The following is a 15,356-nucleotide window of genomic DNA, read 5'->3' as shown; positions in this document are numbered from 1 at the left end:
TCACAATATTGTGCTACCATTACCACTATCCATTACCAAACTTTTCCATAACTCTAAACAGAAATTCTATACCCACTAAGCAGTAACTCGCATTCCGTACTCCCCACAGCCCCTGGTAACATGTATTCTACTTTCTGTCTCTATGAATTTGCATATTCTAGTTATTCATGTAACTGAAATCATATAATATTTTCTATTTCAAAATATATTTGTCCTTTTGTGCCTGGCTTATTTCACTCAACACAGTGTCTTAAGGTTCATTCATGTTGTAGCATGAATCAGAACTTTACTGCTAAATAATACTCCATTGTAAGTAAATGCCACATTTTGTTTATCTATTCAATTATTGATGGATACCTGGGTTGCTTTCACCTTGTGGCTATTATGAATAACACTGCTCTTAATTCTTTTGGATATACACCTAAAAGTGGGATTGCTGGGTCATATGGTAATGTGTAAACTTTTTGAGGACTAACCAAACTGTTTTCCATAGTGGCTGCACCACTTGACATTCTCACCATTCCACTAGCCATTCTAGTGGGTGTGAAGTGGTATGTCATTGTGGTTTTGATTTGCATTTCCCCAGTGACTAATGGTATTGAGCATCTTTTCATGTGCTTATAGCTATGCATATATCTTCTTTGGAGAAATGTGTATTCATGTCCTTTGACCATTTTTTAATTGGGTTGTTTGTCAAGTCAAGTCTTAACTTTTGGTTTACTTGGTTTTCTTGTTTGCTAATGTTGCCAGGATACAAAACACCAGAAATGGATTGGCTTTTATAAAGGGGGTTTATTTGGTTACAAAGTTACAGTCTTAAGGCCATAAAGTGTCCAAGGTAAGTCATCAACAATCAGGTACCTTCACTGGAAGATGGCCAATGGTGTCCAGAAAATGTCTTAGCTGGGAGAGCATGTGGCTGGCATCTGCTCCAGAGTTCTGGTTTCAAAATGGCTTTCTCCCAGGATGTTCCTCTCTAGGCCACAGCTCCTCTTCAAAATGTCAGTCTCAGTTGCTCTTGGGGTGTCTGTCCTCTCTTAGGTTCTCCAGAGCAAGAGTCTGCTTTCAATGGCTGTCTTCAAACTGTCTCTCATCTGCAGCTACTCTCTCAGCTTCTGTGCATTCTTCAAATTGTCCCTCTTGCCTGTAGCAAGCCCACTCCTTGTGTCTGAGTTTATATCGTGCTCCAGTAAACTAATCAAGGCCCATGCTGAATGGGTGGGGCCACACCCCCATGGAAATTATCCAATCAGAGTTATAACCCACAGTTGGGTGGGGCACATTTCCATGGAAACACCCAAAGGATTCCAAAATCTAATCAACACTAATATGTCTGCCCATACAAGATTGCATCAAAGATAATGGCATTTTGGGGGACATGATACATTGAACTGGCACACTTGGTATACACGATCTGCTCCCTGGATAATCCTCGGTGGCCTCCTGACCCCCCAGCTTTACATTTGTAGTGGCACATTATTACTCGCCCCAAAGAACATGCTCTGTGCTCACATCTTAGCCTTTTCCTCTGCCCAGAGTAGCACCCCCTATCTCTTCTTTGTCTTCAGTCTCAGCTCACACCTATTCCTTGTGAAGTCTTCTCTGGCCACACTCAGGAATCTCTCCAATGCTCTCAACATACTTGGCCCGTAACTCCATTGTACAAATCAACTTGTCATGCCCTGTGTCTGTCTCCCCGCTAGACTGCAACTTCTTGAAAGAAGCCACTTCATTTTTGTTTCCTTGGCATAGTTTGGGACTCCTTGGGCAGTAAGCACTTAATGAAGCCCTTTCCCTCACAGTCTCACCAACCCTGAATATTCCAAATTTTTGCCAGTGGGAAAATTTGTATCTTGTGGTTTGAAATTGCATTTCATTGATCAGGAGTGAGGTTGAGCATCTTTTAATGTTTATGATTCAGGTTTGTTTCTTCAGTTAATTCTTCATATGCTTTTCCTATGTTTCTTTGAGGCTATTTATCTTCTTATTAATTTATAGGATTAATAATCTTTGGATACTAAGCTTATTTATCCTTTGCCTAATAAGTATGTGGCCAACATTTTCTCCTGGTCAATTTATTAATTTTGTTTTAAGTACTGGTCACTATACATAATATTATTTTAAATGTACTTTATCTGGCTTCCAGATTTGGTGTCTTGCTTAGGTGGGTCTTTCCTGCCTCCAGATTAAAATAATCTCTCTTGTTTCCTTCTGGTACTTTTGCAGTGTGTCTGTGTATATATAACATTTAGCTCTTCAATTCATATAACATTTTTAAAATATATGGTATGAGATAACATTTAGATATTTTGTTCACGATAGCCGAATATTACAATTATCAAATGATCCTTTGTTTCCCCAAGTGATCTGAAATAGCAAGTTGGATGGGACTTAAAGGATGGGGAGGATTTGGATGTGGGGAGACTGATGGGGAGGGATCAGGTGATCAGGTCGAAGTGCACAGGGATAGCAATTAGAAAGTGATGGGTGTTATCAGTGAGGGTGGCAGGGAAGCCGTGGCCCCCTGCAAGCAGGCCTGGAACCAGGAAGTGTGTGGTTTACAATGATCTGCAGAACAATTTGTAGAAAAATAGCAAATTTAATTTTTGTAAATAACTAAAAGACTTTTTTTTTCTTTTTAAATAAAACAGTCACAACAGACTAAGAGTCACCATCATCGTTTTCACGGAAAAGGTGAAGTTTAACTGATTTTGTATTTGAAGAAGACAATGAAATATGAATATGTGCTGATCTGTACCAGGCAAAATACTGGGTGTTTTCCAAAGAGCATGCCACAGAATTCTGGTTACTGAAGAAACTCACAGAAAAAGGGGTTCTATAGTTGCATGCCCGTGGGGAAAAGTTCCATGCTACAGTCTCCTCTTGGAGATTCATGAGGCACAATAGGTTTTTAAAGCTCTGAGAAATTCTGGAGGAATGAAAAAATGTAATTTTGTTTAACCCAGGATTTTCCCACTTTATTTGATCAAGACATCTTTCTTTGAGAAATTCTGGCCTGGTAATTTAAAAACCATAAACAAACAACCAAAAAAAATCCACATGTGTAGAGTGCTTTTTACACATGATTGGGTTGCACATTTATGATGGAAGCAAGGGTTGTAATTTTCAGTTTAGGGATGAAAAGATGGAACCCTGCGGACGTGAAGACTTGCCCCAGGCCATAAATCTAATAACCAGAATCTCTGATGCAAACTCTATTTTTCTAAAAAACAAACAAAACATAAAGAAACTAAATACCAGTGCTCTTTCCAGTATGAAAAACTAAGTTCATGTGAAATAGCATTTTAGAGATGGAAAAAACCTTAGTGTTCTCCTAGACTAGTAACCTCATTATGACGATGAGACAACTGGGGCCCAGACAAAGTTAAGTCTCTAGCCCCAGGTCAAGAGCTTGCAGACTAGCAGGAGGAATAAAAGGATCTATGACTCAGTTACTCCCAATTAAGTGCTCTACTGCCCCATATAATTATGAGGCAATTCTGTGTCAGTGTAGGGTGAGACCAAATTAACTCTCTAGAATGAGTAGGTATTCAGAGGTGCTGAGTAAACAATTTACCTGGAAAAAGATAATACTGGAGCTGTGTAAAGTTGTCATGTAATTTTGAAATGGGGGTTTAGAAACCATTTGATGACTAGGTTATAACATGGTAAAGCACTGCGTACTGTTAGTTTCAAGAGTTTGACCACGTTATGTGTTATTTCATTCCTCTCCCCACAAAAGGGCCATAGGCCACTGTAGAACATTATAGGGAATTACAAATTTCTGATTCAAAACAATTTCACAGCTTTTTAACTGGGCACATCCTGGAATGTGGCAAGGTTGGGAATCATTTTTTCTGAAGCGTGTCAGGCATGAGGACTAAAAGGAGAATGCAGTAGGCACAAGGGGCTGGTCTGACCCATAAGGCAGGGAAGGGTGTGTTAATTACAGTGGCTCTTGTCTGAAACAACACGGGAAGATGTAAACGACTGCAGGACGGAAATCAAAACACATCTTGATAGGGCCTTCAGCAGAGTTGGGCTGAAGGTCCTAAGACTCAGGGAAGGAGGAAGGCAAATCCTTTAAGTGTAGAGGGTAGAATGACAGACTTTAGGAGACACACAAAAGGACAGCTGAAAAATGGGGAGAGTAAATCAAGGCATAACCAATGGAGAAGAGAAGAGGAAAAAACAGCAGAAGGGGTCCTTTCTGTGTATGGAAACATTTTGGCAGGATACACATTATGAGTCTGTAGAAACATTCAGGTCCATTGTTGGACAATGTTCTCTTGGAGACAGGGAAGAAGAGTAAGCAGAAACAAAAGAGGAATGTATGTTTACTCTCTTCTGCTTTATCTTCTCTAGGTAAGCGAGAATGACTCTTGGGGATCTTGTGGGGGGAAGGTGGGCAGGGCTGGAGTAGAGTATGATTTAAGGGCTTCTGGGTCCCCTGAAAAGATACCATCATGATATCAAGTCACTGCACCCATTCAAGGCCCAAGATGTGCAATCTGGTGTTTATGTGATATGATTTCAATTTATTTCAGAAATTATGTTCTTTAGGCTTTACTGGGGGCCAAATAAGTCTATCACATGGACCATCTTTTTCCGATTTACTCTTTATATGACTTTTATCTCATTAATCCCAACTCATGCCCAAAAAGGCAAGAGAGAGCAATTCTTTATTGTTGCAAAAGTAATTATTATCTACACTAAAAGTGAGGTTGGGAGACACTAAAACATCGTTAAAATTTCACAAGTAACCAGTAACCATTTGGATCACCTCCAAATCTGTAGAATTAGAATTATTTTTCTCCACATAAAAATGGCAGGAGTGGATAACTTTTCTCTGACTATAAAATTCAAAGCTCATTGCAGAAAAACTCAGACCTTTCAGAAATATATTTTGTAATGCAGAAAGTGAACACATTACTCCATCCATAAGAGCTAATCATTCCAGCTTTTTCCTCTAACATTTATTTAAAATTTCACTAATATTTAAAATAAACTTTAAAAAAAAAAAAACGGGATTATATTACGTTTAACCAAGCAACTTGCTTTTTTTCATTTAAGATTTTATTTATTTTACTGAGTAAATAGAAATATACCATATTGTTTTTAAAAGGTTGTATAGTATTCTATTGTTATGTCTGGATCTCAGTTTAAACAAATTTCCACTAATGAAAAGATGATTTTACAGTTACTTTACTTTGGTGAATATTCTTGTTCATATATCATTGTGCACATGTGAAAGCATTTTTGAAGTATAAAATCTTGGAAATGGACTTGCTGAGTCAAAGGGTGCATGTATTTACATTTTTATTAGACTGCACTAAATTCTAAATCTTTAAAATTGGCCTGTAGTTTGAAATGGCACTAGCACAATTCTTTGTTGCTATGTACTTCAAACAACTGCCCACCAAATAAGGTCTAGTTTTCTTTAATTCCTTCTTCAGAAGCCATTGAGATGACTGATAGCTTCCCAACTACGGGTTGGCACAAGACCTCAGGGTTTTTCTGTTTGTCAGTTCTACAGCAAATTAAAATATTTGCCATTTTCTGGGGTGAGCTTCTGGATTTTTTTTTTTTCAAATGACATTAGGTTCAGGTATCATTTTGGAGATTTGAGTAGGATTTAATATAAAATAAGACTAACCTGTTATCCAAGTCTTCTCTCAGCTGGAGTGGCTAAAACAAATCATTGCTCTTGGGATAGCCACCTGTTATCAGCTGGAAGAGGCTGTATTTGCCAATTTCTGGCTAATCAGCATATGGTTACTTTTATGGTTTTGAGGTTTTTTTTTTAGCACTTTTCCAATATTTGTCACATTACAGTTAAGTTTTGGCCACCGTAAGCAACACTTCCATTTTGAGAAGACAAAGAAGACAGAATTTCAAGCTTAAAATACTGGTAATAGTACCTTCCTAGACCCCTAGTCTAAAGTGATTTTTGCTTACTCTGTACTCATGTATTTTAAAGTGCCTGTACTGTTTGTTAACTTGGTAATTGCTCACGAATTTCCTTGGACTTTAAAAAAAAGTACATACAAAATTTAGAACATTGAAATGTTTATGCAAATCAAATCACTAACTAAATCTTCCCCCTACATTATATGCTCCATGAAAGGAGGGACTTTGGCTCACCAATGTCTCTCAGCATCTAAACAGTACCTGGTACATATGAGGTGCTCAAAAATTATTTGTTAAATGGACTATAAATTCTTTCAAAGCAGGTATCATTTTATATACTGCATCCCCATAGTAAATGCCAAGTTGCTGATAAAAATTAAGGAAAGGATCTACACTTAGGATCACAATTTGAGGCTTTCTTGGAAGACTTGAGTGAAATATCTCCAGACTAAATAATAGTCAAAATTCTTTCCAGATCTAACATACTATGAATCTACTACTTTTCAAAGAATTAGAATCCAGTATAAGAAAAAATATTTACTACTAAAACTATAGTGAGCATAATTGAATTGAGTGAATCTTTGATTTAGAAAGAAATACACTGATTTTTCTAAATCTTGGGGTCATCATTTTTTAATGACTAGATTTGAGAAGTAACATATTGACCCCTCAAGTTATATTCTGGAAGTTCCCTCAAAAAAAAAAAAAAAAAAAAAATTCCATGGCATCAAGTTGTTAATTCGGAATGCCTCTAGGAGCATAAAAAAATATTTTTAATGTTACTGCATAAGCAAGAAGGCAAAGGAAAAATTTATGTATAAAATTTATATTCTAGACTATGACACTAAAGCTCACAAATCCATGTCAAATGTGCAGTTATTTGGTTTTAAAGCAAATATAAATAAATGCAGTGAAAAAGATAAAAAAGAAAATAAAAAGGGAATTTAAATGAAAGAAGGATCCACTGAAATCTGGAGCTTATTTTGGATATTATGCAACATTTTTTGGAATAAATGCAGAAGCAAAGTGACAGAAAAAATGTACAAGAAACAATTTTAGAAACCCTTTCCAGAAAAAAAGCCCGTCTCATAAAATACATTTTAAATCTGGTCTTTTAGTATGTATTTTTGTCTGGCCACCTTTTACTGGATGTTTGGTTTCCTGTGCTGAGATTTAGAAAAATTATCCTGTGGTTAGAAAATAGCATATTCTCAAGATGGTTGACTGAAAAGAGTATTTTTTTATTTGCTATTTTTTAACAACAAATTTTACTTTCAAAAGAGGGTGAATTAATCAGATTTTATATTAACCCTCCTTTGGAGAACTGGAGTGGATATATTTAGTGTGTTTCTAAAAGGAAATTGATCAGTTCTGGAAAAGGATTTTATATATAAGTAACTGACAGAAACAATAAGCACTGAACTAGAGTTTTTGATTTCCTAAAAAAAAAAAGAGAGAGTGAGAGAGAAGAAAAAAGAATATTAGAGAGGGAAAAGAGTTTATAAAACAAGAGTAATAGGAGGAAGAAGGCGTGTGGCCAAGTTAGAGTGGAGAGTGAAGTCTAAAGAACACCAACAACAGAAGCATTTTTGAAGAAACTATTTGCCAGGGGCTCTCCTATGGTTAACTTACTAAAATAAAACAGTAAACAGGTATTCAATTTGTTGAGGCTTACAACATTAGATTCTTAGTATACATATAATACCAGATCCTCAAGAAAAATAAAATGCTCAAAAGAAAAAGTTTTAAGCCAAATTATGAAAACGGCTGCAAAGTAAAAACTAGAACATTCTAACTTACTCGAAGTGGATGAAAATAAATAAAAAATGAAGTAGTATTATAGGATTTATATTTTCAGTCACTCATGCAATAAAGTGAAGAATTATGTTAGGATCACAATTCTGAAAATAAATGGGAGTCAATAACTTCTAAAAAATGTACTAAAAAAGCAAATATAAAAAAATTCCTATTAGGTGCATAAAATTCCCTTTTTAAGTGTTTAATTAAAATTTTAAGTTTGACAGGCTAATATCAACTTGTAATATTGTGGTTTAGTAGACTTCGAAAATAAAATATACATATTATCATTTCTATTTAAAAAAGTGCTTTTAAAGCTTATTAAAAATTCATTCTCTGCCTATTTTGTTTAAGGGTTCATGGGAAAACTGACAGACTATTCAATATCTACACCAAAACAAACATATATATATATATATATAAATTTCTCAATTTCATTTTATAGGAATGCCATCTATTAAAGTGCAAGGTGCTTGAAATCTCAGTGACAGGAGTAAGCTAAGCCAGGAATCAGAAACGTGTACGGAGGCCCAGCTCAGTCGAGAACTTGATCATTTCACGAGCACAATAAATTCAAAAGCCCACCTTCAATAACTTTAGTCACAAAAATAGGCCCTTGGTTACTTTCCTCCACCGATAACATAATCCTCGGTCTTATTGTTGTGGAGCAGATGTCATTATGGGTGGGGCTGACGCGTAGAGCAGCTGAAACATTTTTGTACCACCCCCCGCACACTTTCAATGGGATAGAAGGGGCTCCAAAAAGGTAAGGGAAAAGCTCTCAGCGATCAATTTCTGCTATAAATAAGGAAGTTTTGATGTGGTCGTGGTATTCATTAATATCACACTGAGGTTTGTTAAAATTCTCCATGATTAAGTCCTACTCTGGAAAAGAGATCGTCCCTTTCTCCCCTCCCCTGCCGGCTCCTCCTCGGGACACTTGACTGAATCTTTCTTTCCCTCCTTCCCACGGTGAGGTGAGGCAGCACGCAAGCCGGAGACGCCTGTTTTTCTCTTCGCGCGGAAGCAAAAGTGCAGGTAGGAACCCGAGGTGGCGGGAAGGGAGCGGGCAGCGTTAGGCGGAGGCAAAAAAGGCTCGCCAGGGACGAGCCGAAGTGGGGAAGGGAAGGGACGAGCGGGTCGTAGGGCCGAGGAGGCCGAGGTGACGAGGGAAATCTCCTGGCTCGGAGCTGGGACAGGGAGCTTCCGGCGGGCCACGCTTGCCCTCGGCCTAGTCGGGCTCGCGTTCCGGATCCCAACCGGGCGGGGCAGGGCTTTAGGAGGGAGGGTAAACCGCGGCTCGCACTTGCCTGGGACCGGGTGACCAATAACTGGTAATAGTCTTTGCTCGGCGCCTGGCCTTGTCCTACAATTTCGAACAGAGTCACCGGCAGCCACGACGCCATCTTGGGACGCCACCGCCGTCGCTAGGACAACCAGGAAGGGGCGGGACTTAGTTGGGGTCATGGGGCCAAAGCCCTAATTTAAATCAATCCCCGCTTTTGAGCTGGTGGGGGTGGTTTTAACTTGGGGTGGTCGTTTCTTCTTCCAGGGGTCACAGGGAACTCCGACCCATGAAATTTCCACTCGAGGTTTCGGGTGACCCGAAGGAGAATTAGTTCCTGCTACCAAGGAGGGGAGGGGGTGACCCCGGCGGAGGGATACCAAACGAAGCTTCACATCCCCCTTCCTGGTCCCTCGAAGGGATCGGGAGGAGATCGGAAACCGCTGGGGAAGCCGAGCCAGGCTGTCGGGGAGGGAAAGGGGGGGTGTGATGGGCCGCGAGTAGGCAGCGGGGCCTGTCCCGCGGATGAGCCAGTCGTTCGAAGGCCAAAGTAGTTCCCGGAGAGTGTTGGAACAGGAGGGGAGGGAGGCGGCGCGGGCGGAGGCGCACGCCGGCTGCAGTGCTGCGGCTCAGCTGATAATTGAAGGGACCCGAGGAGCCGCCGCCGCTGCCGCCGCTGGGGGGGCGGGGGGAGCAAGTGGAAGTTACTGCCGAGCCACCGAGTCCGCACCGGAGACTTTGGGGCCTAACTAGGTAATTTGGGCGCAGTTCCGAACGGCCGGGGCAGCCCTAGGGGAGGGGGCCGTGCTGAGGGGCTGGGGGGGGGGGCAGGGAGGAGGAGCTGGAACAGAAAGTCCCAGGAAGCCCGGTTGTGTCATCGTCGCGATTCGACCCCCGCTCGGTCTGCTCCCGGCGGCGGCGGCAGGGCCGCGGAAGGACCGGGCCAGGGATTGACGGGCGAGGCGCTAGAGGGAGACCGCGGCCGGAGGGACGGGGGCCGGGCGGGAGTTGGGGGGGTCGCTGGGTGCCCCTTCCGGCCCCCCGCGATGAGGAGGGCCCTTCACGGAACCGGGGTAAGGCGTGCGGGGCTTGAGGAACCCGGGGGGGGGCCGGAAGTGGGCTTTGGAGCTTGGAGGGCGTCTAGGAAGAGAGAAAGTGGGGAGCCGGAAGTGCAGGTGGGGGGTGTGAAGACGGCAAGGGTTCCCCGGAAATGGGACGGGGGGCCCGGAAACGGGGAGAGGGGAGGCTCCAGGGCTGGGGACGGCCCGGAAATGGAAACTAGGGAGCAGCTCGAGTGACAGCAGTTGTGGGAAGCGAGGGTCAGAGGAGGGAGAGGCCGGAGTGACTTTAGACCGCAGTAAGGGGTTTCTTGCCGAGGGGTACGGTTGAGGGCGGGAGAGCAGGGTGCCTGGATCTGCGCAGGGCAGGTTTTTTTTTTTTTTTTAGCCGTGGGAAGTTGAGGTTAAGGGAGGATGACGACGAGAGGGGCATGCAGGGGGCGTGAAAGAGGCCCAGAAACTTAGCTGAGAGGAACTGAGCATCCTTCTAAATGGATCCGAAGGGAATTAGGGGGTGGGGATGGGTGGGAGGGTTCAGGACTTTAGGGGATGGGGTGAGCCAGTTGTCACCCGAGTCATATTTGGCATTCAAAGCGAGTCAGTCGATTATTTATGTATGGATTGTATAAAACCTATTATAACTTTTGTCCGTTCAGTTCATCCCCTCTCCTTCTTCCATCTCCATACATAGAGTGGGTTTCTAGTGCAGAAACGAGTTAGGCGGGGTGCATATTAGGAAGGTTGTAAAATCCCAGATCCTGTCTTCCGTGTTACTGCCTTCCTTGGTATAACAGAAATCCTTGATTTGCTACAGGAAAAAGTAATAAGCATAAATTTCAAAGCACATACAGATGGGGGGGGAGGATAGCCTGTATATTTGATGATGGAGGATGGGAGGGAATTGCTTACTCTTGTGAGGTGAGGAGCCACCGGAAGAGGCTCCTTCCAAATCTTTAAGACAGATTTTTGGTGGTTTGTTTATTTTTGATAATGCTGTTTGACTTTGCCTGGGGGAGGTTTAACTTAGGCATCACGTTGGGAGGTGGGTATAGTTTAATTGCTTCATTAGTTAATTGGGGGAGAGAATGTGTCTTGATTGTAAAGGAGTGTGTGTGTGTGGGGGGGGGTAACGTTGATAGCACACAGTGAATCTGTACTGAGGGGATGTTAAGACATCTGCTCGCCCTGTTGTCTCCCTTCCTAGTAGGCTTTCCCTGGTCTTGTCTGGACTGCCAGATCACCGGATACCGGGGCTTTACTCTGCTTTGTAGGCCCTTTAGTGATGTTTAACTTTCTGTTCCTCTGAAGAGTCTCTTTACTTTTTTTTTTTTTTTTTAATTTATTGAAGACCTTGAAAGTTGAGGTTCAGAATCTCCTCTCTAAAAAACAAAACAAAAAAATACAGGATAGAAAGTTGAAAGAGCTATTGAGTTAGGGTAGAAAACTGAAAGGTTCTTGTGTTGGAGAAAAAGGCAAGAGGCCTATATATGAGGCCTGTGTGTGTCACATTTGCACTCGGGGTGGCGGGATAGTTAGGGTTGACTAGTGGAATTATTATCAAAGGTTCAGAGACAATAAACTGTGAAGTTTTATTTGAGACTTTTATATTTACGGCATGCAAAGAAATCAATATTAAGTGTAAGTTTTAGAATAACCGCAGTTTCTGATTCTTTTCTCTCGACACTCCCTTCTTGTTCAGACCCAGAAAGATTGAATTCTAGTGTAGCTTTTATGTCATTTTGGAAGATTGTTTGGGGAGTTTTTATTTCTTTTTTTTTTAAGTTTAAGACAGAACATTAACATGGTTGGGGATGTGGGCTTTGTAGGTTGTTTCTGCCTCCTTTCTCTGAATGTGCTAATATCCGTAAGAATTGAAGAACTGTAATTAAGAATGCCATTGTTTCCATTCTCTCTCCAGTTTCTCAGGAGTTTGAGGGTTGTTAAGTCTCCTCAGCTGACATTTACTATTTAGTTTGTGTCCATGAACAGGCTTTTTGTTTTAGTTTTTCAATTTCTACAAATTTCAGAACACTTTTTGGTAGAGTCCCAGAAAAGCTATGTTAAAAAAAATGAACAGGATGCTAGGCCAGAGTAAAATCAGTGCTTTCACCTAGCAAAGTAAATTTGGAGCAGTGTTTGCTTTTCTATTCCAACTCTTAAGATGACTGTATTTATGTTATTTAAATAAGGTTTTATGATCCTGTTTTAAGAATATCATCCACACAAAGAGGATAAATCATTGGCCTGGGAATGTGGAAACTGCAGATAGCTGTGTGACCTTGAGCTAGTCACTTAGCATGGTTCTCCATTTACTTTATCTGTAAAATGGGGATAAGTGATCCCTTTCTCACCTCACTGGTTTGTTGTGAGACCAGACAGATTATGGCTGTGAAAAACTACAAAATGCTAAATAATGTATTATCATAAGTTTAGAAAATTCCATTTGCTATTTTGAGATCATTAAAAAAGATATAGCTTCTTGTGGGGGGAGGGGCATCAAAGTAAGGTAGATTGAAATTTCTTGACATTTTTATTAATGAAAATTGTTGTACCTATTCTGGTTTGTGGCTGTTAGGAAATTGACTTTCTAATGTCAGTAGAGATTAAAATTTAAGGAAAAGCACTTCTGAATCTTGATCTCTTTGTTTTCTTTACGGAGACTAGGGAGCTATATTTTTTAAGTGCCCAATTCCGCACAAACTCTTTATCATAAGGGAGTTATTGGAGGGGATCTTTTTGAGTAAATGTGATACAAGTTGCCCCTTTATTTTCCCCTGTGTGCTGAGCTAATTTGATGGTCTCTGAGTTGAAACAGCAGCCTACTTGTTGCTTTCCATCTTCACTCATGTTGCTCCTTACTACTGCCAGCCTGAAGTGTACTTTTTCCTCATTTAAATCAACTTAGATTAACATCAGTTCACCTCCTCAGATCAGTTCTTTACATCGAACTTCCACCTTATGATCTTTTGCTTTTATTTCTTTGTTACCTACATATGCTTTGTTTTTGGATTATATTGTTAAATTTGTTGACGTGTTGTTTTTGTTTCCCTAACTGGATTATAGGTTTCCTGGAGGCTCAGGATTATCTCATATCACTGGTATGCATGGAAGTGCACTCATAAACCTGATTGAAAAATAATTCCCATTTTCCTTTTCACTCCAGACTGATAAACGTTAGCCTGGTCTTACTGAATACGCAGCCAGTTTTCCTCTTTGGAAGGTTTTTTGGCCCCAGTATGTTGTCTGGGACACTTCCTGCGGTTTGGTTCCGTGGTCATGGCCCCTTAACATCCCCCCCAACTGGTATGCCATCAGAGTACCTGGGTGAATATAAATTGTCACTTTCTATGATTCAGTTTAAGCCAGTGGATTATTCTGCGCCTCTTTTCATAGGCCAAGCTGCACTTAATAGGGCCAAGCCTGTATGGAGTCTGGGACAGATAGAGTGGAAGAGTGAGTATATAAGAATCTGATGCGTATTATACAGTAAATAAAATTTGTAGATTGTTGTGTAATCATGGTACTTGTAGTTCACAAGTGTAATGTTAGCTTTACATTTGTGCATTTAGTGTCTTCTGTGCATAGTTTTGACAGCTATGTTATCAATTTCTTGACTGCATAAATTAGCAGTTCTTTACATATCCTCTACCTGGTCTGCTAGGTTATTCTGTACTTTCTGGATGCTTGCTGTTATTTGCAGTAAATAGATAAGTGTGCTGATGCTGGACCTGTCTCTTGATTTTTAATTAAGTGAAATTTGATTTGGCTGATGTGTCTTGAAATTTTACAAATGCAGTTCTTTAATTAAATTTAAGAATGTAACTTATTGGTAGTTTTAGATAATTTGTAAAAAAGAGGTTGTTTCCTAGTTTGAAATAGCCTGTTTAAATAGTTTTTTTCTGAGGACTTTCTTGTAGTTTCATTAAACCGAATTGGCCAGAAGAAAAAGGAACTTGTCTATTGTTCAGATTTATCTCCTTTATTTTGAGCGTGAAGCTGTTGGTAATAGTTTTATGGTTGTGCTTGATTCAAGAAGTCATTCCAGTGGCCTAGAGTAAAAAGACTGCCTGCTACTCTGTGCTTTTTCATTTTTGAGTTCCATAGTAGCTTGGTGCTGTTCATGTATGAATCTGATTTGAAGGTGAAAACTTGGGCTCCTGCCCTGGCTTATGCCCTTTCTATCTTTGTGACCTTGGACAAATAATTTTGCCTTTTTAAGCTTCAAGTGCTTAATCTGAAAAATATGGATATGACAATCTGTTTTACCCTCGAGTTGTCTTTTGTTTGCTGAGCACTGTAGTTAGATTAGGCTACAGAAGATGAATTGGAACATGGGGTCTTTTCTCCAGTGGGTCACTGCAGCTTTGACTATTGCTTCATCTTATTAACACCTTTCTGAGTACATACCTCTACAATATACAAAGGTATTGTCCTTGAAAGTATATGAGTATACTAAGGTATTCCCATAGCAGATTATGAATTCCTTGAAGTCAGTGTTATTTTTATCTCTAACATTTAGCATTGCTTGGCACAGAGTAGGGATTCTTTAACTGTTTGCTGAAGGAATAAATCTTGTGAGAATAAAATAAAATACTGTAAGTGAAAGTATTTTGCAGTGATTTAGAGTGCTAATAATTTTATTTGTTTTGATACACTTTTTGGATCATTGCCAAAGCTAAAATAGTTTTGGGATTTTTTTTTTTTAAATCAGTTTGTATGTATTTAGAGACTGAGAATTACTTAAATCATACCTATCAAAAAACATGTAGTGTAACCCATTTCATATTATTGTCTGTTGTTTGCATATAGTAGGTGATCATTTAAAAGCATAAAAATTGTATGCTTTGATACAATTCTGAATGACTTCCTTCCATCCAATTTATAGTAGCTTGCATCATTTTAGTTTATTTTCTTTTTAGAAAAGATGTTCTTATGGTGAACATCTACAAATACGGTGTTCTTACCCATACACAATTTTGAAGGCTGAAGTGATTTATCACTTAAAGCTGAAGTGGTTTATCAACAAGCCTTCAAGACTGAAGTCACAACTTTTCAATGTACATTTTATTTTATTTTTAAATTCAATTTTATTGAGATTGTTCACATACCATACAATCATCCAAAGTGCAGTTGCCCACAGTACCATCATACAGCTGTGCATCCATCACCAAATGTATATTTTAATCAGTTTGTTGGTTGTCATAACCAGTATGTTCTACCCTCACTTCAAAACTTCTACTCATACCACCTGAAGGCAACATTCTGAATAAATGGAAATAACTTGAAGTGCTGTGCTGTCTTAAGGT

At 40.0% G+C, this 15,356-nt stretch overlaps 2 protein-coding genes across 7 annotated transcripts in view; one reads left to right on the top strand and one right to left on the bottom strand.

Moving 5' to 3' along the window:
• The window catches only part of FBXO36 (F-box protein 36), a 132,037-nt gene extending 122,852 nt beyond the window's left edge, over positions 1-9,185 (bottom strand). Inside the window, exon 1 of one of the 2 annotated variants that reach the window (XM_037849874.1) lies at positions 9,018-9,185. In XM_037849874.1, coding sequence (XP_037705802.1) covers positions 9,018-9,113 — 96 coding nt within the window. In that variant the 5' untranslated portion in view covers positions 9,114-9,185. The remainder of the gene's footprint in view (positions 1-9,017) is intronic. The other variant, XM_037849873.1, reaches the window with a different exon arrangement.
• Positions 8,679-15,356, top strand: part of TRIP12 (thyroid hormone receptor interactor 12) — a 175,345-nt gene continuing 168,667 nt past the window's right edge. For 4 of the 5 annotated variants that reach the window (XM_037849872.1, XM_037849868.1, XM_037849866.1 and 1 more), the window contains exon 1: positions 9,605-9,745. The gene's annotated coding sequence lies outside the window, so the exon portion shown is untranslated. Of the gene's footprint in view, positions 8,746-9,604; positions 9,746-15,356 lie in introns of those variants that run through there. The other variant, XM_037849859.1, reaches the window with a different exon arrangement.

Source organism: Choloepus didactylus, chromosome 9, assembly GCF_015220235.1.
Source record: "Choloepus didactylus isolate mChoDid1 chromosome 9, mChoDid1.pri, whole genome shotgun sequence".
Lineage (NCBI taxonomy): Eukaryota > Metazoa > Chordata > Mammalia > Pilosa > Megalonychidae > Choloepus > Choloepus didactylus.
The sequence above is the reverse complement of the archived record's forward strand: the minus strand, read 5'-3'. Positions and strand labels throughout refer to the sequence as shown.